Source organism: Mesoplodon densirostris, chromosome 15 (genome assembly GCF_025265405.1).
Source record: "Mesoplodon densirostris isolate mMesDen1 chromosome 15, mMesDen1 primary haplotype, whole genome shotgun sequence".
Lineage (NCBI taxonomy): Eukaryota > Metazoa > Chordata > Mammalia > Artiodactyla > Ziphiidae > Mesoplodon > Mesoplodon densirostris.
The window spans coordinates 21,109,327-21,134,219 of record NC_082675.1 but is presented as its reverse complement, the minus strand read 5'-3'; the positions used below and the strand labels follow the sequence as shown (position 1 = coordinate 21,134,219).

Sequence of the window (24,893 nt, the reverse complement as noted above, 5' to 3'; positions counted from 1 at the left end):
CCCAACTACCATATGCTATTCTGTGTGGCTTCTCATGAACAGAAAGAAACTCACTCCATTTTGACTTCTCATTCATTTTCTTCTGACTTCATCAAGGAGAAAGCTTCAACTTGATGTCACTCTGTCTTTAACACCTCTCCAATGCTTACTAATATTTTTTAACAAAGAGAGAGTGAGCCTCGGGCTCAGTGCCTTCCTGACAACCGTGTTTAAAAGGAAGCGCTATTAAGGTGGTTACGTGTGGGACGAAATTTGCAAAATGCTACCCTTTGTAGAAACAGATTCCGAGGGATTCAGAGACTTGCTCAAGACCTCAGAAAAGGCAGGTCACTCCGCAAGCACTAAAAAAATTGGTCTTTTGACCCCCTGCCATCTTGAGCTTTTTCAATCCAATTCAGTTCAAAAACGATTTGACAAACAGCTTGAGAGCAGCGAGCGAGGGCCATAAAGATGTGCGAATCCAGTGAGAATCCTAAACGTGACACAAATGGAATGTATCATGGTTTTATTTTATTTTTACTGGGGGAATGATTCCTTGCGCTCTCCTTCTTTTCCTTCAGTCACTTGATCCCGAAAGGGTTACAATCTGAAGAAGGGTTTTTTCGTAAGCACAAAGAACTAATATTAGATTGGGGTTTCTGTAAATATTCATTGTAATCTGTGACTTGGTGAGCATCAAATTCCACCCTCCCGAAAGCTGCACATTTATAACTTGTGAATTCATAAATATTTACGAATTCACACAATCATCACTGACAAATTATTTCATCTGACAGCTCCACACAGGCTCTGCCTGGTTTCGTGAAATTCTGAACAAATCTCGCGTAAACTTTGCGGGTGACAAGCAAAGACCAAGCACAGGGAAAATCACAACCAGATCCTACAGATTCCAGTGGGTCAGTAGCTGATATTTACAACAATCACCACCACCACCTGGACGAGAGAGATTTTGTTGTCTGATGGGCTGCCAGATGTTCTCAACAACTGTACATATATTTATAGCAATGCCTCTTCAAAGGTGTCAAAAAATGGGACCTTGTTGGTAGGGATACAAGAGTGGAAAGAGGCCAGGTTGGGAGCTGGACAGGCGGGGTTTGAATCCAGCGTCGGCTGTTGGGATCTGTGTGACCTTTAACAAGTTTGCAATCCTTGCTGAACTCAATTTCTTAGCTTCGAATTTGGGATAATAAAAGCAGCAACACAACAGGGCTGTTGTCATAATTGTAGGTGCTGCTGGTGAAACCCCAGGTCCAGGGTCTGCCACAGAGCAGAGGATTCAATAAATCCTGGTTTTATTATTACTGTTGCAAATAGTCGTTTGAATAATCACAGTTTCGGTCATGACCACATTTTCAGTGATTTCTGAACACAGAAGCGGTCCTGCTCCCAAATCCTTTTCCTCTGTTGTTACCTAAACACACTTGACAGGGACATTTCCATGTGTGGTTTTAATTTTTGAGCCCCCCCCCCTCCAAAAGAAATCATGTGCCTGCCACACCCAGACTGCAGGTCACCCTAAGAATCCACTTACCCATTGGAGTTTTTCTTCCATCCATCCACCTTCTGCATGAACGAGAAATAACTTGCTTTTTTTCCTCCCTCTCTCTCTGATTTGCTGATTGAATGGCACCCTGGTAAAAATGAGTTTACCTCCAGATGAGTGGGAATAAATCCCCGCCATCATTCCATGGGTCTGAGTCAGGGTGCTTCGAGCCCTGTATGGACAAGAAAAGCTGATTTTGATGACGGGAGCTGGGCCTGCCTTCTGCTCCATTTTACACAGGCCAGTCTATTAACAGTGATTACGGGTTTCATTGACTCAATGCCGGGTACAGGGTTCCTGCAGGGGCAGCTATACAGGCTAAATGCTATTCCCTGGCTTAAGACTCCCTGTCAGCTTCCCACAGCACCCCAACAAGCTCTGCCCCCCACAGTGCCCTCCAGCTGCCCTGGATGCCTTCTATTCATTGAACAAACCCAAGCTCATGCCCACCCCAGGGCTTTTGCACTTCGCATTCCCTCTGCCTGAATGCCCTCCACCCACCCCCTGGAATCTTAAGGGAGCTGCCCCCTTCTTGTCACCTAGGTTTCCTCCTCTGCCACCTTCTCAGAGAGCCCTTCCTGACCCCTTACCTAGAGTCATCACTCTTCATCAAATCACCCTCTTTTTATTACCCGCATCTGGTTTTCTTCATAGCACTTATTAATGGAAGCTATCTAATACCTTTTCTTTTTTCTTCATTTCCAGAGCCTTCCACACACTAGGAGGTCCACCCGGGCAGAAGCTTGTCTGTTACCCATAGGTGTATCCCTACGACCTAGAGCAGCATCTGGCATATATTAAACGTTCAATAAATATTTGTTTGGCTGAACAAGTAAATGAATGTAGTTACAGATAGGACAGGCGCAAGATGAAAACAGATGGCGGGTGAGCTCTAGGCTTAACCACGTGGTAGTTTTGTGATCTTGGGCAACTTAAACCTGGATGAGCCTCAGTCTCTTCATCTGTAAAATGGGTATAGTAACTTGCCATCTTTCACAGCATGGTGGGATTTTGAGATCCCAGATACATAAAGGGTCGAGCTCTTCCTATGGGGAAGTCATGTATGGCTGACTCTTGGTTAAAATGAATACTATGTAATTGATGGAGTCCTGGGTTTGGAGAAGTGTGGGGACATAAAAACTGCATTTCTTTTAGCCCCTCTGACCTTTCTTTCCATGTCAGACTTCCAGCACCTTCCAAGTGTGTTTCTGGGGAAACTCTGTCTTATTTTGAGAAAACAAGCTTGCACCTTAACTGCAGGAGCGGGGCCCCCATAGGTGTAGGCAGTAAGGGCAGAGGGACATCACCAGAGAGATGCTGACAATAGGACAGAAGACAACATTCCATGGGAAAATCGACTGAGTGCAAGTTTTGCAAGGTGAATTTTCCAATTGCAAAGTCTCCGCCCTGGGTGTGTTCAGCATTGCATTAAAGTACATACCCATGTGAGCATGTATACATGCTTGCACACACACACACATACACATTTTTCATAGTTGCTTTCAGCAGAAGTTAAGGAGCAAAAAAGATTTGTTTCTTTCTAAACTTTCGTAATTTCAACATCTGCCTGTTTGGGTAAATTTGACAAGGACAGTCTCTTTTGTCTTCTCTCTCATTTATGATCTTTTTTCCTCCCAAACCCAGAAATTCCATGAGAAGTGTTTTTAAGAGTGCTCACTGACAAGTGTACACATGCCGTCCGTAGCTAGGGAGCAAGCGGCTCAGTCGCTAACTTGCGACACAGCAGCTAGATTACAATCATAAATAAATGATTTGCTGTCTCCTCGCATTCAGACTTGTAGCTTTTAAAGTGTGCCTGTCATCGTGGAATCAGATTTAGTCAAATGCTGTGTAACTACAAAATTATCCTATCCTTACCTTTTTATTCTCCCTATAATGGACAGTTAAATTGGATTTTCAAATTTGAAGTGCATATGTTTTTCAAATCCCCAGAGGCTGTCTATTTTTTCATTTCTAAAGCAACTCGCTAATGTTTATCATTACCACACAGAAATATTACAATTCTTAAGGGGCGCCTTACAAAATCAGCACGGGAGAAATGTGCTTTATCGTCTCAAAATGAAACCAATTTCTCAGCTGATTTGCAATTTATTTACATGTTAGCATTTGATTTCCAGCTGATTTATAACCCCATACAGCTCCGTCTCAGGGTTTATTTAGAAAGCAGATGACGGTGGTCGGGGGAGGATGTGGCATGGGATGTCTCCTTCCCCCTCGGGGAGTTGGAGATGCCAGTCCTGAGTCTCTTGTTTTCGTTCCAAATTCAGAGAATTCAATGCCCCAGCCAGTGCAAATACACAGGGTGCTAGGCCCAGCCACCCATGGAGATGAGATGCTGAAAGACGGCCTTTCCAAAAGAATACATTACCTCCTCTGCAGTGAGCAGGGAGCTGGATGGAGGAAGGGGAGAAGATGGCTGGAATATAGCGGGCTTGTGTCCCTAGGCTCATTCACAAAGCTCTAATGGCAAATGTGGTACCCAGATTCAGAGAAGTATTGGAATGGACAGTGGGGAGGGAGTTTACTGCTTCATCTGTCTGACCATTCATCCACTGATTCATTCTTCCATCCATCCAGCCATCCAGCCATCCAGCCAACCAGCCAGCCAGCCAACCCTTCATCCTTCTAACCATTCTCACATCCATTCCTCCATAACTCCCACCCCCAATCCATCCCTTCATTCATCCATCCATCCATCCAGCCATCTACCTTATCATCTACCTATCCACCCATCCACCTACCAATCCACTCATTGTCCCTTCATGCATTCATCCATCCATCTGTGCGTCCCTCCATCCATCCATCTGTCTACATATCTACCCATCTACCCACCCAGGCATTACCCATCCACCTATCCACCCATCCACCCATCCATCCATCCATCCATCCACCCAACACCTTCAAGATGAATGCTAAGGTTACAAATGACTAAGAAACTGGCATGGTCCTCATAAAGCTCATGGTTAAGTGAAGGAGACTAACATATACCTCTCTGGGTCATCATGAAACTCAAATAACTTACTACATGTAAAAGTGCTTAATAAACTGTAAATCATCTTAAAAATATAACCTACAGGTGGAATGATGTAACGGGTTAGAGCATGGGCTCTGCTTCCTTCTAGCTGTGGAACCATGGGCAAACAACTTTATCTCACCAAGTGATGATTTCCTTGTCTATAAAATGGCAGAAGAGGGTAATTATTATTATGATATCTACTTTGAAGGGATATTGGGAGTATTTGATGAGGTAGATAACCCATACCAAATGCTTAGCATGGTGCTGGGGCCATAGTTAGCACTTCTTACTATTATGATTATGACATACTATTGAGTTATTACATATTATTGTACATTATTACATACAGGAAGACAGAGTAATTATGTCTGAGAAGATAAGAAAAGATGTTACAGAAGAAATGACTTCTGAACTGGGTTTATGGAGGAGGGAAGCTTTTCTCAGATGCCAAAAGGAATGGCATTTCCAGCAGGGAGAACGGCATGCACAAAAGTCTTGTGGCGTGAGGTGCACCCAAAGATTCAACAAAAGGAGCGGGGTGTGTGGCTGGAGCTCAGGACCCGTGGGGCAGAAAGGAGGAAGTGTCTTTGCATATTAGGATATGGAACTTGGGTTTGTCCTGGGGATGACAGGCAGCCATTGGAAGCTCTTAAGCAAGGACATGGCCCCAGCCAATTGACACCTTAGGAAGCTCTACTGTGCAGAGGACAAATTTGGAGACAGGAAGCCCAGGGCAGGGACTGGAGAAATAGCTCCCTAGAGAACACATGAGACAGGACCCAGGGCACAGGTGCAGGGCTGGTGAGAAGGGGCAGGTTCGAGAGATGGGTGTTCAAGTAGAATCAGCCAGGACTTGGGGGCCAGTTGGAGAAAAGAAGAGGAATAATGAGGGTTTACAGGCATCCTGAGGAGCACCCTATCAGAGGTAAAATCCCTGGGACTGAGATGAATTTTCCTCCTTACTTTGCTTATATCTGCCCATGCCATGCAGAGTTTCTCTGAATAAATTTGCATTTATTTATGCTACAGGCAGCCAGCACTCATTCCTGCAAAAGGAGCATCCCTCTCTCTCTGTCTCTCTCTGTCTCTCTTTTCCACTCCCTCCCTCCCTGTCTCTCCAAATATGTGTGCACATCCAGCACGATTCTCCTTCTGGGCAGTCAGGATCCAGGAACTTCCTGGGACTTCCTGATTGAACTTGGAGGAGTCCCTTATCTCTCCTGGCTTCAGACAGGATAATCTCATGTCTCTGGGGTCTCTAACTCTAGGATGCTGACAGAGGTCTAGTCCCCTGATGTATAAGTGGTGTACCAATTAGGACAATTTATGTCACGAGTAATAGAAAATCTGATTCAAATTAGCTTAAAAATGAAGGGTCTTAGGTTCATGAAACAGGAAAGTTGGAGATTTCAGCTATCTGGTGAAATTTGGTCCAGCGGTTCAAGGATGTCACCCATGAAGAACACCATTATTTTCTGTCATCTGTTTCCCACAGTGTCAACTTCATTCTCAGTCTGGTTACCCCCAGGCTCTTTGCAGGGCTCATAAGCACGTGTTCTTGTGTTCCCACCCAGCAAGGAGGAGAGGGAGTGTCTTAGTCTGGGCACTGCCCCCAAAGCCCTGAGATCCACCCTGATTGAACAGCTCAGTTCCCATGCCCACCTCTGAGTCAATCTCTGTGGTCAGAAGGAGGGGCGTGCTGATAGGCTCCTCCTGGGTCACATGCTCGCGCTCCTACTTATGGTTGCCTGTGTATCTCCATACAGAGCCCAGGGCTTTCAGGGAAAGGGCAGAATGCTGGGACAGAACCAGCGCATGCCCAGGACACATGCCTTTGGAGAAAACTTTCTACTGTCTTCCTTCATTCCAAGGAGAGAGGAGATAGCTTCAAAAACAGACACGGTCTCTGGAAAACTTCCTTGTTATCCACATAAAGTGCCTCAAAAAAGTCAAATAATTGTGCTTGACCCAGCAACTTTAAGTGTCCAAGAGCTAGCTGCTTATGAGGAGATAAAGAGAGCCAGCATCCTTTCCAGTGGCCTAGGCTTTGTAATGTACACTTGATGGCCCAGTCCAGACCACCTGGGACCCTCTATTGACCACAAGCATCAGCCATCCTATGCTGGAGATTTGGAGTGCCAGGTGGGAGCCCCCTGGGGCTTAGGGAGGATGAAAGGGATCCAAAGTCGGTTGTATTAGACAGGTTAGGTCAGACTGTGCTGCAGTAACAAGAAGTCCCCCAAACCTTAGTGACCTAACAAAGCAATGCTTCTTTCTTTTATTTATTTATTTTTATTTTTTATTTTTGGCTGTGTTGGGTCTTCGTTGCTGTGCATGGGCTTTCTCTAGTTGCAGTGAGTGGGGGCTACTCTTCGTTGTGGTGCATGGGCTTCTCATTGTGGTGGCTTCTCTTGTTGAGGAGCACGGGCTCTAGGTGCACAGGCTTTAGTAGTCGTGGTGCACGGGCTCAGTTGCTCCATGGCATGTGGGATCTTCCCGGATCAGGGCTCAAACCCATGTCCCCTGCATTGGCAGGCACGTTCTTAACCACTGCACCACCAGGGAAGTCCCTAATGCTTACTTCTTGTTCTCACAAAGTCCATGGTGAGTTCGGGTGTCTCTCCAGGAACTGTCCTTTACACAGCAAGTCAATAATCCAGGGAGCTTCAATCTTATGGTACCTCCACAGCACATGTGCCTAGCAGTGGGGCAAAAAAAGAATGGATATTTGGGCCTAGCTCTTAATTTCTCCTGCCTGGAGGTCACACACATTCCATCTGCTTGTATGACCATGCCCATCCTCAAGTAATTTTCCCATGTTCCCTAAAGGAGACGTGAATTGGAAATAACCAGGGAGAAGTAAAACTATCTGCCTTGCAAGCGGGAAATGGTTGGCACCTCACTCAGACTCACCTTCGTGTTCTCCCCAAAAGTGAGAAAGAGAAACCGTCATTATCTGCTCTCTACCAGGTGCTCTGGATTAAAAGATGAACTGCCTTCTAGCAGTTCGCATTCAACGTGGGGAGACAGGGCCAATCGTTAAAAAAGGGGGGTGGGTGGGAGAGAGACAGGGAGAAAAGTAATTTTAGAACTGCTTTCTGAGTTTATTGTGAGGATAAAAAAGGAGATGAAGTGTATGACATCCTTGGCAAGTCGCCTGGCAGGAATAAGGGCTCTATAAATACAAGCTATTATTGCCATTTTACAGATGAGGCAATCAAGGCTCATGGTGGTTGAGTAACTCTCTTGAGGTCATCCAGTGATGGTCACCCACTGATCGGCTGGCTGTAGGGTCTTCTGTTAGTTATCTTGCCCTTGACCTCACTCACATGAGAAACTCTCTTCCTCCTGCAGTGCTCCTTCAAAGCCTGTTAAGGGTTTCCTGACCAACGCTGGGCACCAGGTCCTCTAGTTAACATAGATGGAGGCTGATCCTGATGGGTCCAAAGGTGAGATGCTCTGCCACTTGCTTTCCTCTTTATCCAGGTTTGGATACTTCTGTGACCCCCAATCCCCACCTTGTAGGTAGCCATGATTTAATGGTAACATTTGTCATTTCAAGGAGGTGGGAGAAGTGCTGTTCCACTTCATGACCAAGACTATCTTGGAAGTCCATTGTACTAAGATGCCAACATTCTAAGGTGATGTATCCCATCTTTCTAAGACTCCACTATTTCTCAGCTCTAAGATGGATTCAACTTCTAAGACTTTAGGCCAGTACTGTCCATGAGAACTTTCTACAACAATGGAAATATTCTATATCAGTGTTATCCAACATGGTAGCCATTAGCTTCATGTGGCTATTGGGCATTGAAATGTGGCTCATGTAAAGGAAGAACTGAATTTTAATTTTATTTAATTGCAATTAATTTGAATCAAAGTAGTCACATGTGGCTAGTGGCTACTGTATTGGGAACCAGAACTTGAAACCCTCTTATTCCAATTTTGTATGGTGCTTTGGTTCCTACTTGCCCATAAGAAGCACAGCTGAAGAAGTTCTCAGCAGCACCACGACCCCAGTTTGGGTAACTTAATCTGAAATTCAGTAAAAGAAACGTGAAGCTTATGTGTATCCTTCAAATAAAAGGTGTTACACTGCAGTAACAAGCAATCTCCAGCTCTCAGTGGCTCGAAGTTTGTTTCTTGCTCATACTGTGTTCATCTCAAGTTGGCAAGAAGCCCTGCTCATCACAGCCATTTGGGCACCCAGGCTAATGGGAAGTCACCTTCTCAAAAGTTGCTGGTCAGAGTGCCAGAGGGAAAAGTGAGCTGTGAAAGGTCTTGCATTGGTTATTATATCACCCAGAATTGATACACATCCATTCTTCCCCCTAGTTCATTGGCCAGAACTATTCACATGTCCTTACCCCAGTGCAGGGATGCAGAAAGTACAACACTGCATATTCTGGAAGGGAGGAAAACCAGAACTATTTGGTCATCTACACTAATGATTACATTGCATGCAAGGTCAAAAACTGGGATAGAAGTGGAAGGAAAGTACCAAGTCTGGGGGGGAGAAAAACAGCCTGGGATACTTGAAAGAGCACTGGACTTGGAGTCCAGAGACAGAGACCCAATTCCTGGGGTCGCTGCTTATTTACTCTGTGATCTTCAATATGCAGCTCCTTCTCCCTGGGCCTCTAACATTTATATTTTGAATAATAATTGAATATATGTACATAATAATTCAATATTTATATAATATCTATTGTATATCTCTATTATATATACACACACACAGGCCCATAGGAGTTATTGTGACTTTATAGTTACTATCCTTTTCTACACCTAATCAAACAAGAACCCTGGATCCCTGGGTTAATATTTGTGCTTTGGGATACTGTTGGCCATACATATCTATTTACCTGTTCTATCTAGAGAACATTTATTTTTCAGAGGATGAGTAATAATTTTCCCAATTAAAAAACTACATTTTCCCACCTTACTTGCATGTAGGATGGCCATGTGACAACTTCTGTCTAAAAACTTGTAAGTAGAAGAAATTGTTGTTGGGTGTATCTTCCCAAAAATCTCCCTTTGTAAAGACGGCAATCTGAGCTATCGCTTATCTCTTCATCATCAGACTCCCCCTTTCTTCTCGTATGGATGGAGGGTGTGATGGCTGGAGCTCCAACAGTCATTTTGAGAGCATTAGGATGCAGGTCACACTTTAAAGATGGTAGCACAACAGCTAGAAAGAACCTGGATCTCTCATGGCATCATGTACACCATTCTTTCGACTTTTTTTTACATGAGGAAAAAGTAATTCCCTACCATGATAGTGAGATTTATATTTGGATTTTTAATTATGTGTGATCAATCCCTGATGATAAAACATTGCAAAAGTTGATTGCTTTGCTGATGACCAAGAAGTGACTCTCTTCCATGAGTAGTAGGGAGAATATGGGCATTGAAACCACACAGACCTGAGTTCTCACTCTACTGTTCACGAGCTGTGTGACCTCAGGCAGGGGACTCAGCCTCTCTGAGTTCAAGTTTCCTCATTTGTAAAATGGGTATGAAAACAAAGCACCCATCCCCCAAATGCACAGGATGCTTATATGGATTCAGTGAGACGACATCCACAGAGTTCTTATTGTCTGGAACATAGTAGGTGTTCAAAAAGCAGCAACCACAATAATAGCTCACATTATTTTGCACTGACTCTGTGCCTTGTGCTGTTTGAAGGGCTTTACATCCACCAACTCATTTAATCCTCACTAAACCCCAGGAGGGGGTATTTCATCGCCCCTGTTTTACAGATAAGAGAACTACAACAATAAAGTATGTGTTGAATAATGATTTGAATATCATGTTGAATAAATGAGCTGGGACTCCAGGGGCCCCTGAATATCAGCCACTGGGCATGCTGCCTCCATGGTCTTTGTCACATCCCACTGTTACCTTGTCACCAGTACTATTATAGACTTCATAGTTTTCTTTAACTTAATTTTATATAGAATCACTTTTAAAAATATATTCTCACTATAAGCAATAAAATATGCCTGGAGCCACTGCAGATATAGATAGATAAATAGATAGATAGATAGATAGATAGATAGATATAGATATATCTATATCTATATCTATATATATCTTCACAAAACATATGGCACTACCTACTAGAGCTAAACACACATTTATGCTATATGCTCATGTGCTATACTTTGGCCCAGCAATTCCAGCCTTGGATATATAAACTACAGGAAAAAAAAAAACACTTGTAACTACCAAAGATACAAGATAGAATTTTATAGCAGCTCTTTATTTGGACAACTCAAATGCCCATCAGTAGTGGAATGGAGATATAAATTGTGATATATTCATTCAATGGACTACTACTCAATAATAAAAAGTATAAACTACTGATTCATGAAACAAGATGAAGACATAACATTAGGGGAAAGATTGATACCAAGGAGTGTACACTGGATAAATCTATTCATACGAGATTCAGAGGCAGGTGCGAAGTGACAGAGGTCAGGATAGTGGTTATGTCAGGGCAGGTTATGTCAGGGAGGGACACGAGGGTGCTGCCTGGGGGTCTGGAAATGGGCTACATCTTGACCTGGGTGGTGGGTATGCCCATGCAAAACTTAACTGAGTTCTTCACTTCATATTGGTACCCTTTATGATAATTAAGTTACATCTCAATAAAAAACGTTTATTAAAATGTATTTAAAAGGATCAAGTAAGTCATGGAACCACATGGAGTCATCCTACACAAGGGGAGGCACAGGAAGCAGGGTGTTCTTGGTAAATACCAACTGAACGGGAGACGTGGTGGCCCCAGGACCAATACCCTGTAGGAGAACCAGCCAATTCTGTGCCGCATCCCTGGTCATGCCCAGGTTCTGTGGGGAGGGCTGTGCTCCCCAGCTACTGAATCCTTTGTCCCGAGGCTCTGCCAGTTACAGCCAAGCTCTTGGCCTACCGGCTGCCAGCTCCTCACTTCTTTCCTCTTGACGATGGCTCTGGCTGGATCTGCCTCTTTCTCCCTCCCCGGCTCCTTCTGATGAGGGTGTTTGTTTTGGCCACATGTTAAGACTGAAGCAGATCTTGGTACTCGGGGGGAGTTCTCTCCTTTACTGAGCCCAGTGGGTGGAAAAGCAAAGGGAAGGAAGGGAGGATGGAAGGTGGGGAGGCAGATCCCGATGCATGTATGACCTTACGGAGGCTGGAGAAAGGTGTCGAGAAGGGACAGTGTCGGGAGCAAAGTCATGTACGTCATTCACTTTTAAAGTCTCAGAGTGTGTGTGTGTGTGTGTGTGTGTGTGTGTGTGTGTGTGTGTGTGTGTAGATGGACAAATAGACACAGACAGTAAGAAAGAAATAGGAGACAGTGACAGAGAGAGGCAGCGAGAAGGAGAGGCACAGAGAGACGGTACAAAGAGGGAGACAGTGCAAACATCTTCTCTAATGCATGACCTCTTTTCTAACACTTTTCAAGGATTCACAAAAATATTTGAGACTACTCCTCCCGCCCCAGCAAATTCATTGGCTACAAAATATTAAAAGACAACTGTAGAATTACAATCAAGAAAAGTTTAGGGCTTCCCTGGTGGCGCAGTGGTTGAGGGTTCGTCTGCCGATGCAGGGGACACGGGTTCGTGCCCCCGTCCGGGAGGATCCCACATGCTGCGGAGCGGCTGGGCCCGTGAGCCACGGCCGCTGAGCCTGCGTGTCCGGAGCCTGTGCCCCGCGACGGGAGAGGCCGCAACAGTGAGAGGCCCGTGTACCACAAAAAAAAAAAAAAAAAAAAGAAAGAAAAGTTTAACCAACGGTCTATAATTCTCCTATGTCAATTTGTCCCCACCTTCCTCCTCAGCATCAGCTTTGAGACACTGAGAGCTGGTGACAGAGCCAACGAGGAGGTTGATCAGTATGACATCCCCCGCCTGTGCCCCCAGGGCTCTGGAACCCCCTACACACAGCCAGGTCACCTCTAAGTCTAAGCTTGGGCTGAATGCCAGACATCAGGCCCAGAGAGGCGCTGAGGTTGCCCAGAGACACACAGCAAATCATTCCTTCCTTCATTCATAAACCTTTACTGGAGCTCTTCCAGCTGTCAACCTCTACGCTGGCTGCTGGGGACAGAGAGGTGACAAAATCTCCCAACCTATCCCCTGGACCTCCAATCTAGTAAGGAAGGGAGAGAACAGATTAAATTGGTCATTCATTTCTGAACATGCACAGCAAATGTAAAAATATGGTAGAGAGGATGTGTGAATGGAGGGGGTGTAATTTACCCTGCATGGACTTGAGATGGTTCACTCCTGAAAGCCCCAAGGTGGGGGGTGCCATTCGGCCTGGGTAGGTGTTAGCAAGGGAAGAAGGAATGCTCCAGGCTGCAGGAATGACATGAGCAAAGGAGTCTAGAGTCTGAAAGGGTGAGACGGGTTGAGGGAGCTCGTATGGCACAGGGCTCTGTGTTTGGCATGTGTCTCATTGGATTCTGCTCAATGAGTTAGTATTATACCCATTTCCTGGATATCAAAACTGAGGCCCTGGTCCTGGAGAAATTTGCCTGAGATCACACAGCTACTAAGTTCCCACTGGGGTTCACACTCTCGTTTCTCTAATCCAGAACTCATGATCTTTTTGAGCAAGGCTTAACTCCATTCCTTTTGACATTCTGCCTTCCTCCCTTAAGGATCCACCCTTTCCCACACCCAGGCATGTTGATGAAAGTTCTCATGGCTCCAGTTCCAGTGGTAACTCTGATTGCATGCTGAGTGGCTGCCTGGGATACTTAGATGGCTGCCCTGGGTTGAGTGTTCTAGGATTGATTAGCAATGTCTGCCCTGGGCACTGGGTAAAGGAGGAGAGATACACACGCCATGGACTTACTAAATCTGGGGTAGTGGCTTCGTGAAAGAAGTTAATTTTTTTCTGGGCTTTCAGGACCAAATCTTCCATCCCCGAGTGACCCTCATTACACAGTAACGAAGCTGAGATTTTTATGAGGAAGGGTGACTTGTTTAATAGTTGGGAGTCCTACAAGGACAACTTTGCCTCCTACTTGGTCCTAATTTTGGAAAGTCCCTCAGTATCATCTAGCCTATACCCTTTCTCAAGCCCTGCTTCCTCCTACGACCTCTTTCTGACTCCACTTATTCAAAGAATTTCCATTCCATCCTCTTGAGTTTCACACAGTCCAAACTGCAGAAAGCAACCATCCTACGCAAAGGTAACCAGCTCATTTCTAACGGGAAGCAGAGGCATGAATCAAACAAGCAAATATTTGCGACACAACACCCCCCACCCCCGCCCCACCCTTTCTGCTATTCTTCCAAGGGAAAAGGCAGGGGAAGTCGTTGAGAAACCCGGCCTCGCCATCAACACATTTCAGACCCTTACTCGTCTGGCTCAACACCGCAAGTGGCAAACCAACCGGCACACACCAGCAAAGAAAAAAAAAAAAAATTCTAACAAGACATTAATAGATAAATAAAAATAGCTTCCACAAGAAACGATGAGGAATCACGCAACAAAATGATTTCTTTCTGTGAGCGTAAACTCATGAATAATCAAATTCACAGTCCCCAAACGAGCCAAGCGCAGGTCTTGTCAACCTCATCCCAGTGTCCTCGTGGAAGGTCACCTCAAACCTTTGCAGGCCTGGGTGGCTCTGCCCCTCACGTCTCCTCCCCACCCCCTGCCCCCTCCCAGCACCATCACCTCTTCCTTAGACGGGAGAAATTAATTCCCAGTGCTATGGAAACGTGCAGCAAATCTGACTGGAAGGCTGGGGCAGCACTCATGAATCATCAAGCAGAAAGGGGAGTTCGATAAAATATTGGGGGGAGGTCCTCAGGCCACGGCTTTTGTGAGCTGAACCCGAGCCCTTGCTTCAAGCTCCTTTAGTGTCACATTTTAACCTACCAGCTGCCTCGAGAAGCAAGATGATCTTCCCTGCCTTTTTTCTTCTCCCTTTAAAAAAAAATTATTTAAAAATTTTTTTTTATTTTCCCTCATGTGTTAAGGGAGGAAACAGTGACAGGGACAAGTGACAGCTCGCTAATTATTCCCTTACTGCCACTGCTGTTCTGGCTTTGGACGCATTGCTCATTTCTCCCCGTCTTCGCACTGAATAATGCATGGGTCCCTATCTGTATTCAAGCGGCACCTCCGGGGACCGCCAGCCTAACTAGCTGATAACTGATTCAGTTTGTAAGCAGGGCCTCTGGGAGTTGCAAGGAAAAGTAGCCAAGAACAAATTTAACACTTCTTTCTCATTTCTTCAGAACATCAAGGAGAGGCTGGTTGGGAAGCAGGTGGAGATGTGTGCTAGGTCCTTGAAAGGTATATGACCTCGAGTCAGGGGAAGGGGACCTTGGCTCTAGCTGTGGGGAGAGGGTATACTGATGAAGATGATGAGGATGTGATGAAAATAGTTAAGGTTACTTGAAGGTTTACTATGTGTCTACCATTATACTAAACACTTTGCATGCATTCTTTCTTATAATCATCACCAGAATCCTTTGCTGGCAATGCCTTGTCAGATGTATCAGTTAGCTATTACCATGATAATGCTGTGTAAAGAATGGCCTCCACATTTCAGTAGCTGTCAGTAACACATAGAGGGGCAAGCACATTTCCAGCCTCTGCCTGCATCATGTCTGCTAATAGCCCATTAGCCAGAGAAAATTACGTGGGCATGTTCAGTGTCTAGAAGAGAGGAAGCAAGTGTTGCCCACATGAGTCCATGGCCAAGGTGTGGTGTCTGATGCTGTTACAGGGGAGTGAAGAGTTAAGTACCAAGAGGGAGTCTCCAGCACAATCTCTTCTGGGAATCAGGACCTCTCATCCCACTGCCCCAACTTTTGCAAAAAGACTTAAACCCGTTGATCTCCAGACTGGGCTCTTCATTAAATAATGCCAGAAGTCTATGACTCAAATGATAATGATCATCAAAAATGGCAAATTCTTGGGCTTCCCTGGTGGCGCAGTGGTTGAGAGTCCGCCTGCCAATGCAGGGGACACGGGTTCGTGCCCCGGTCTGGGAAGATCCCACATGCTGCGGAGCGTCTGGGCCCGTGAGCCATGGCCACTGAGCCTGCGCGTCCAGAGGCCACAACAGTGAGAGGCCTGTGTATCGCAAAAAAAAAAAAAAAAAAAAAAAAAAGGCAAATTCTTACCCACTGTCTACAGTACCAAGTACTATTCTAAGTGCTTTACATGTATCAACTCATTTTCTCCTCCTAATAACCTAATAAGGTAGGTGCTATTATTATCCCTGTTTTACAGATGAAGAAGCAAGCACAGAGAGGTTAAGCAATTTGCCTGAGGTCACACAGTCGGTAGGGAGCAAAGCCAGGATTTGAACCTAGGCTGGTGGCAGGGAGCAAGCTCTGATCCATTATAGGTGAAAATGGGTTGTCACAGACATGGTTGAATTTTGGATGCAGATGTTATATTTGCAATGGCAGAGTGCAGTTGGCTTTGAGAGATATAATTGGGCAGGGTTAGGTTGGTACCTGAGCCAGGGCCAACCAGTCTCTGAGGATCTGGACACACACACTGCTCCCTGCCAAGGGGTGACACGTTCAGGAACCTACTGTTGGAATTGCTGACCTTCTCCCAACTGGCCAGGTGGACCCAGGCTTCTCAAGGAACCACAGGCACTGGGACCACACATGGCTCTCCGCCACCAAATGCTCCCTTCATGCTGCTTGGACTAGGGACCACCATACGCCTTTATCCCCCCTTCTTCCCCAACTAGATCTGGCGATGGCAGGCCATGGCAACAAGGCTGGCTCTTGTTTTATGAATGGTGATGAGACTGGGTACAGATCCACCTGTTTGGAGGTCAAATAATCTCTAATTTTGTCCACTTTTAGAATTAGGAATTTAATCTTTAACCGGATGAAAACAGACCCAGTCTGGACATTGTGGGCCATTCACGTTTGCACAGTTTTGGTTCTTAGAGCTTCACACAGTGCTTGGGGCATAGTAGGAGCTCAGTGACTCATGGGTGAATGAATGGATGAATGAAGGCTTTACAGATGAGAAACGAAGTCTTAGAGAGGTGAAACTATATAACAAGGACCATTCCTTTCGTTCATGATCTACTTATGAGCACCTACTATATGTCAGGCACTGTTAGATGCTAAGGTTCCAGAGTCTCTGCTGCCATGGTCCAATGAATATCCAACATAATGTCAGGTGGGGAGGAATAAGGCAGGGTAAGTGGGGGGGAGCGTGCTGGTGGTTGGTATAGATGCTCTCACCTCCTAAAATGTGCCAGGCACAGTGCTGGTCCCTTATATATCTGATCCCCTGAAGAGCTCCCCCAGCATCCTGTGAGGCAGCATGATTATTTCATCATTATACCCATTTTACAGATGAGGAAAAACAGAGTCTCTGAGAAGAGAGATGTCTTACCACATATGTAAGACCAGAGGTTAGCCCCCAAGTCTGCCTGCCTTGTCTGAGCAGGGCAGGATGTGGGTTCCCCTCAGCCCCACACCCAGGCTAGTGGGTCAAGGATGCTGGGCGCTAGGGGTGGGAAGGTGCTTGGGTTCCCCACAGCTGTCACCTGCCCAGGTGTGCATCTGCATCCAGCCGCCCAGCCCTGTCTGCTGGGTTGACACTGGGTTCGCTGCCAGGAGCTGCGTGTCAAGACAGCAGGGCGGGAGGCAGGCGGGCTGTTGGCAGGTAGCTTAAAATAGCAGAGTGTCCTCATGGCTGCAGGAGCTCTGTTCTCCCGGCTGAGAACACTCAGGGAGAAGATATCTCAGCCGGCAGCTGCCCCCTTGCTGGTGGCTCCATGCAGAGAAATTGTGCTCAAATGCAAGGTGCCCCCTTACTTCTAGGGCCTGTGGGATGAAAGCCAAACTCTACTCCAGAACCTTTGTGAGCTGCTCCCCCTGCCCCCAGCTCTGTTCTCATACTCCTTTCTCTTGTCACCCTCGCTACACTGCATTCAAGATGTCCCTTGTACCTTGCTGCCTGAAGGGTCCTCCCTGACATCTTCTCCATCTGAAAAATATATGGAATACACTAAGTGTTCAGTATATGTCAATGGGAATCACTTATAAGACACTGAAATCTTATCCTTCAAGCTCAGCTCGCTTCTCAGTACTTCTGGGAGCCTTCTAGACTCTCCCAGGAGCAGAAATCCTTCCTTCCTCCAAGGCATGTAGACCGTGCTCAGATCAGGATTGCAAAAATCCTGTTTATGGCTTCCTTCAACCTTTCTGACTGGGTAGGCTGTCACACCTACAAAAAGTAGCATTGCTCAACCAGGGGTAGCAGGTAATTGGCACACAGGGCAGAACTCTCCTAGCCGTGCACACGGCAGACATTGCTAATCAATCATAGCATCCTTTCTTTCCAAGCCCTTGAGCGTCGAGGAGGCCATGAGCAATTGACTGGAGTTGACACCAAGATGATGCCTTAATGGTTTCTCACTTCCAAGTGTCATTAACTACAGCCTTTAGATAAATGGCCTCCAGAAGCTTGTCTTCAGGGCTGCCTCAGCCATCAGACTGGTAGGCTCTTGAGGGCATGACAATGACATTTATTTCAGCATCTCCTCCTCTTGGCACAGAGCCTGGTGAACACTAGGCACTGAAGAATGTCTGTCAAACAGGGGGAACTGGGGAGAACGCATCAGGTGGTGCTAACAAATGCAGAAGTACCTCACTGAGGCTATTCCAAGCCCTAGGAGCTCTCCTGGACCCTGCTTCCCACTCTCTCTCCTTTGGTCTCCAGGGAGCAGAGTCTGGAGCCCAGGAAACCCAAGCCATAGGCTCACTGAGATCGGCCCCAAATCAAACAATGGTTTCCCCACGACTAACTGCCCAGAGATACAAGGTCAAAGATAAAAGATCCTCAGACCAAGAAGAACAGTGAGAAGGAGAGAAATCATCTCACCAGGTCCTAGCACCTCCCCAAGGCTCGGCGTTTTTATTTTAAAATGGGGATAATAGGAGTCTCTACCTGGTAGGACTGTTGAGAGATAATGAACAGAAAGTCCTCATTGGTGTCTGATAAATAGGAGTTGATGTGGATGATGAAGATGATGATGACGGTGTCACGCTGCTCACAGAGACTCCCTAGGGAGAGAAAAATACCTTCAGAGAACCCTGAGCTCCAGCCTCTCCCTGATTCCCATCCTCCTGAGACCTCCCACCCCTGGGAGAGGTGCCAGGAAGAAGGCCAAAGAGGCAGCCCTCCCCCCAGAAGAGGAGGGCTGAGTCCCTTGACAGGGAGAAGGGAGGGAGCCTTTTCTCTGGAGATAGTATGTCCTGCCATGATCACTCTTGGTCCCATTTTATAGCTGGGAAAACTAAGACCCATGAAACAATGGAATTAGCCTAGTCTCATGGAGTAACAATCCTCTGCATCTGAACCCAGGATCTGTCGATTCCAGTGCCCATGGTATTTGCACAGAACCATTCTACCTTGTTGGAAAGGTACCCACACTGATCACTCACTCACCCATCTACCCTCTTTGGTTTCATTGAACATGCTCTGGAGGAGTTCACAGTCTAGTTGGGGAAATGGTGTGTGATCTGACATGCCATTAAGTAATTTCAGTATCACAAGGAAGAGTTTTCTAGCTCAGTTTGGGGAAAATTTCATAGAAGGGCTATGGTGGTTGGGTTTTGCAGTATGAGTAGGGGTTCATTAGGGGGCTAAATGGAGGAAGGGCATTTCGGGCAGAGGAGATGGTAGGAGCGAAGGCAGGATCCATGAAAAAGCATGATGTGTTTGGAGGCCAGTGAGCAGAATTGAATGTCCCATCTTAGGGAGTATGGTGGTGTAGCTGCAGGAGACAAGACCAGGAGATAGATCAAACCAGAGCCTGGAGGTCCTCCCATAGCATTTAGGCTTTTCCCTGTGGGCAGAGGAGTCATGAAGATGTGTCTCAGTTCAACTGTTTACACCACAGCTTCCACTTCCCCCTACACTCAGCTGCCTGGCACCGGGATGCTCTCACCAAGGCCAAATGGAAACGTGGGATGGGGCAAAGATCAGCATGGACCTTTCTGCACGGATCATGCTGCTCTCCTGGAGAGATCGTGCCCAGCTTCTACTCCAGGAATTTAAACCACAGAGACTCAGAAGCACAGAATCCCACCACTAAGACCTCTCCAACTCATGGACCCAACGATTTAGAGAACTGTAGCATTCATCTATTCATTTAGTCATTTGGTTAATAAAGTTGAAAAGCCCCCAGCAGATAGTGTATCAGTCAGTTACTGCTGTGAAACAAACTGCTCCAAATCAGTGAGTTATATCAACAATCACTTATTGATTGGTTATTTGCCTGGGACTCATCTTGGCTGGACTCATTCATGCCTCTGCTGGTTGCCAGGGTTTCTGCTCTAGACTGGGCTTGTCTTGGGGTGGGGTCCTGTGCCACGTGTCTCTCATCTTCCTCTTTGGACCAGCGGGACAGCCAGTTAGCAGTGGGTTGGGGGGTGGGGAGTGGCAGAGGGAGTGTAGATGACCCTCTCAAGAAATCCGGCTCTGAGGACACAGAATCTGTGAATCATAGCCACTGTGATCACTCACAGCTTCCTGAGGGGTGAGCTGGGGCTTGTGCCAGTGGGGTCCCCAGCCCTGGTTGGGGTGGGGAGAATCAGGAACACCCAGACACGGTCATGTCTGGATGGGAGAAATCCTCATTTGGATTGGGGGATCCAATTGCTGCTTGAGGCTGGGTCCACCTTATCCAGTGGTCAAGACCCCACCCCAGGTCCACATTGCTCAGTGGTCCCACCCTCAGAACACCCCTCCAATGGCTGCCCACCCAGCTGTGAGAGCACGCAGGCTCCCCCTCTATCCTCAGCGGCAACCCCCTTGGGGAGGAGAGAGCAGATAGCAAAACCGTGCTATTTACAAGCTTTCAAATGGGTTATTGAATCATAAACCGAAATCACAGGCTGTAACCAAATCAGCAAGGACCAGATTCAATAAAGTGAAAAGGGAGGGGGAATAAAAATCCTACCTAGAAGCTTGTTAAAGCCTTCTCTGCCTCTCCTGGCCTTGCTTTCTGAACATCTCACTCTTTCTGGTGAATAAACCCAGCCTGGTCTGGTTTGATGCTGGTGCTATTAATTCCATATGTGGTTTACGAGTGGAGGAAAAGGCTGTCATTACACGCCGCTGGAACTTGAAAAGAACCCAATGGGCACTTCATTGCCGCCTTGCTGGAGCGGCCGATGCCTCTGCTGAGTTGGGAGTGTCTCAAATTCTAACACAAGAAAACTTTTAGGGTGCGGGACGTGCACGCCACCATCTTGTGGTGACTGTGAAATCTCCATGTATGGGGGCTATCTGCTCCTAAGGAGGTCCTGGGGTCATCCAATGACCTTCCTCTGGTGCCATATATATGTGCACCGGACTTTACAGTTTACAAAGAACCTTTATATGGTTTATCTGAATTATGATACAAGCTCAGAAGGCACAGTGCCCGGCCTGAAGGAGTCACCCCAGACTATTAGCTGGGATGTTATCATTATTTCCTATTAACTGCGTGTCTACTCTGCACGAGATGCTAAATATATGTGACCTATCATTCTTCAATCAAATTCTGTAAAACCGGAATTATCGTGCCCATTTTACAGATGAAGACTAAGACTCAGACTTGCACAAAGGCACCTTGGGGGCAGATTTAGGAATCAAGCTCCGGGCTGCAGTGCTCCAAAGCCACATTCCCTGCACACGCAGTAACTCTGAGAAGGAGGCAGAGCCCCACTTGGATTTACTCTGCCTGTTTGTTAGGCGAGTAAACTGAGTCTCAGTTAGTTTAGGTGGCCACAGAGCACAGTCCAACGGGTCCCAGGGAGACATCATTTCCTTTTTCTGAGCTAGCTGCATGGACACTTATTACTTAAGAGGTTACGTTGGTGCTGGAAGTTTCCTTTGACTTAGGCTAACCAGACGTCTCACTTCACAGATGGGAAAACCGAGGCTCGGAGGTGTTCGTGCCTCGTCCAAGGTCACGCGGCCCGGAGGTGGTCAGAGCTAGGATCTGCACCTACAGCTGTCTGTCTCCAGAGTTTATACTCCTGCCATAGCTATTCCATTTCTGGAAAAGCAATTGTCGTGGCTTAGATGCTGAGTCCTGCCTCCCCGGAGGGGCCTGCCAAAACCAGCCCTGCTTTGATGAAGGCCAAGTACATCCCTTGCCAGCCTGAAATTGGGTTCCCTGGTCTAGAATCACCTGCATGTATCCCTGACTTTCAGGTTCAGATCAGACATTGTGTAGCACAACAGATAAGAACTCAGGATCTGGCTTCAAATCCCAGCTCTACCAACTTCCATCTGAACCTTTTTCAAGCCTCAACTTTCTTACCTTTAAAGTAGAGATGATAATAACAGCATCTTTCTTATAGGGTTGTTGTGAAATCAACAAGCATAGCTAATATCTAATGAGTACCAGGCACTCTTTTAAGCCCTGTACGTGTGTTAGTCCTAATCCTAGATGTATCACCATTTTAGAGACAAGAGAACCAAGACAGTGATTTGCCCAGGGTCTCGTGGAGTTGGGGTCTGTACCCCCCAGGTAGGCTTGCTCCAGGGCCCCGTTGTTTGCAGTGACCCTAAGCTGCCTCTTGGTTTAATGAAGCAATGTGGTAGTCAGACATGGGAAAAGCTAATGACCATCACATCTTTTTGTATTCTGGAGGATGTTAATGTTTTATCATGCAAAAGGAGGATTCCAGTTAACAATGACAAAAGCCATCCCCTGCAGGGCTGGAATGTTTGCCAGAGAACTGAGATCCACTCCCACAGAAGGTCCCTCTGACCCAGGCCTCTAGGCCAGCCCTGCTCCCTGCACTTAACTCTCCACTCAAACCAACACTTCTTCAATTCGTGAATATGCCCAACGCACTTTCATGCCCCTGGTCCTTTGCACAAGCCTCTCCTGATGCCTGATTTTCTTTCCTTCCTTTGTACTACCAGCAAACACATACCTAAGAGATTCAGCTCAAAAACCACCTCCTTCTTAAAGCCTCTCAAGACCTCCCAAGCAGAATGAATTCTCCTTTCTCTGTGCTTCCTACAGCTGTAGTGAATTCCCCTTGGATCCTTACCAACCCTGGGTTCTCATGGCAGGTCTGTGTGTCTGTCTCCTTCACCAAGGACTCCTTGAGGGCAGGAACTGGGATATATTCATTTCTGTGGGATCAAAAAATGCTGATTGAGTGAATGAATGAAGTTTCTGCCTTGGCTGGACTGTAGCTGACATCTCATCATCGGTCCTATGAGAACTGAATTCTGGTCCCGGCTTCGCCACGGCCTCCCTGTGTTCTCTTGGAAAAGGCATGTTGCTTTTAAGCACCTCAGTTTCCCCATCTGTAAGATGACAGGTGAGGACCAGCTGGCCTCCAAGAGCTTTCTGTGACTGCAGCTTCTTCATCGCCCCACTCCGGCCCGTGCCTCCAGGGACCCCATCACAGTACTGGGGCTTCCCTGCACCCTTCTCTCCCTTACCCCTACCCCCCGCACCATCCAGCAGGTCCTGGAGGTTTTCCTGCCAAAATCTCTCTTGAATCTGTCATCTTCTCACCATTTCCCGCTGCCTTCCTGATGCCGGCAGCCCTCATCTCTCGCCTGGATGCCTGCAGTAGCCTTAACACATCTCTGCCAGCTCCCTCCAGCCACTGCACACTCAGCAATACGTGGGATCTTTTCAAAACACAAACTCAGCCACGTCTCAGCCCTGACGAGCCCCTCCCATGCCTCCTCTGGCCCCCAGGTTGTGGACCAGAGACCTTCCGGAAGGGGATGGCTAGCCCTCTCCACCACGCATGCCCCTTCCGTGACTCTGGCCATGTTGACCTTCCTGTGATCTGCACTTACTTGCTTGGTCCACACGCCAGCCTTCGTACATGGCTTTCCCTCTGTCTAGAAAGTTCTCTTCCCCCTCCCGGTGATCAGATTTCAGCCTGATTTTCAGAAGCGTTAATCTGAGGAAGCTCAGAGACGCCTTGCAGGACCTCCCCAGACCAGACCAATCGTTCTTACTATATCAGTTCCTACTATATCAGCTCTCCGAGCTCCTTTTCCTCTCTTTCACAGCCCATATCCCGGTTTCCAGTTTAATTTTACTTGAGAGATTTGGCTGAACTTTTTTCTCCACCCCTGTACTGTGAGCCAGATAAAGGTAGGACACGCTTGCCGGATACCTCCCACCCCACCCGTCTCATTATATCTGCAGCATCCAGCCCTGTGCCTGGCAAGAACTCACAAATATTTGCAAAATGAATGAATGTGTCCTCCAGCTCCGGGAAACGGGCTGAAGGAGCAGTCACATCATCTGTCTGGTGCAGACCTCAGTTTCACTAACTCTGAAATGGGCTCGTGATCGCCCATCTCTCTGCACCTGTCACTGCTCTGCTGGAGGCTCCAAAACCACCCAGAGCAGAGTGAGATGCTCCGAGGCCTGGAAGTCACAAGAGCCAAGGGCTGGTGTTGGGAGAGACCCCAGGCATCGTCAGGATGACGGGGCCACCACCTGTTTTTGTGACCATCTGCTCGCCTCACTGAGAGCTGGGCAGTGGAGCCAGGACTCCAAGTCCTGAGAAGGACTGGAGAAATATATGTTCAGTTTGCAGACGTGCCGAGGGGACAGAGTCAGGTCACCGCGTCCTGGTCGCTGTGCTCATGCTCTGCAGAGTCAAGGTCAGGAGGAGATGTCAAGGGGCTTCTCCAGGACTTTCAGAAGAAACTGCGGGGTCTGTGCTTCACTCCCCAGATGAGAACCGCAGGGCTTTCAGCCTTGGGCTTCTCCAGTGTGCTTCAGCGAACCAGATTTTCAAATGCCCCGGGGAAACTCTTTTCTAATCATCTACATTTAAACAGACGGCATTATGGTTAATCTGTAGTTGGTGTCATTCATTCAGACTGATCTCCTGAATGCGGGTGCTGGGCTGGCCCTGGGGGGTGGGGCACCCTGGGGGGTGCTGGGGTGGAGGCAGGCAAGGCCACTGTCTTTTCTGGGCCCAGAGGGGAAGCCCGTGTTTTCCTGGTGCAGAGGGTGGGCAAGAGGAAGCAGGGGCCTCTGTGGGAGCAGGCTTGTTTGGGGGGTGAGTGGGGAGTCCCAAAAGTCTCCATAAAGAAGTGATTTTTTAAAATTATGGTGAAACAGAGGTAACGAAATTTACCCTTTTAACCATTTTTAAGTGTACAGCTCAGTGGCATTAAATACACTCACTTGGTTGTGCAAACATCACCACAATCCATCTCCAGAACTTTTTCATCACCCCAAGCTGAAACTCTGTAGCCAGTAAATTATAACTCTTTATCATGCCCTCCCCTCAGCCCCTGACAACCTCCTCTCTACTTTCT

At 47.0% G+C, this 24,893-nt stretch overlaps 1 protein-coding gene across 1 annotated transcript in view; it reads right to left on the bottom strand.

Annotated features, from left to right (window-relative positions):
• Positions 1 to 498: 498 nt before the first annotated feature.
• Positions 499 to 24,893, bottom strand: part of LOC132502420 (uncharacterized) — a 156,531-nt gene continuing 132,136 nt past the window's right edge. The window contains exons 5-8 of the mRNA XM_060118331.1: positions 22,637 to 22,721; positions 18,528 to 18,643; positions 1,532 to 1,715; positions 499 to 586 (exon numbers count right to left, since the gene is read on the bottom strand). Of these exons, the coding sequence (XP_059974314.1) occupies positions 557 to 586; positions 1,532 to 1,715; positions 18,528 to 18,643; positions 22,637 to 22,721 (415 nt within the window). The 3' untranslated portion in view covers positions 499 to 556. The remainder of the gene's footprint in view (positions 587 to 1,531; positions 1,716 to 18,527; positions 18,644 to 22,636; positions 22,722 to 24,893) is intronic.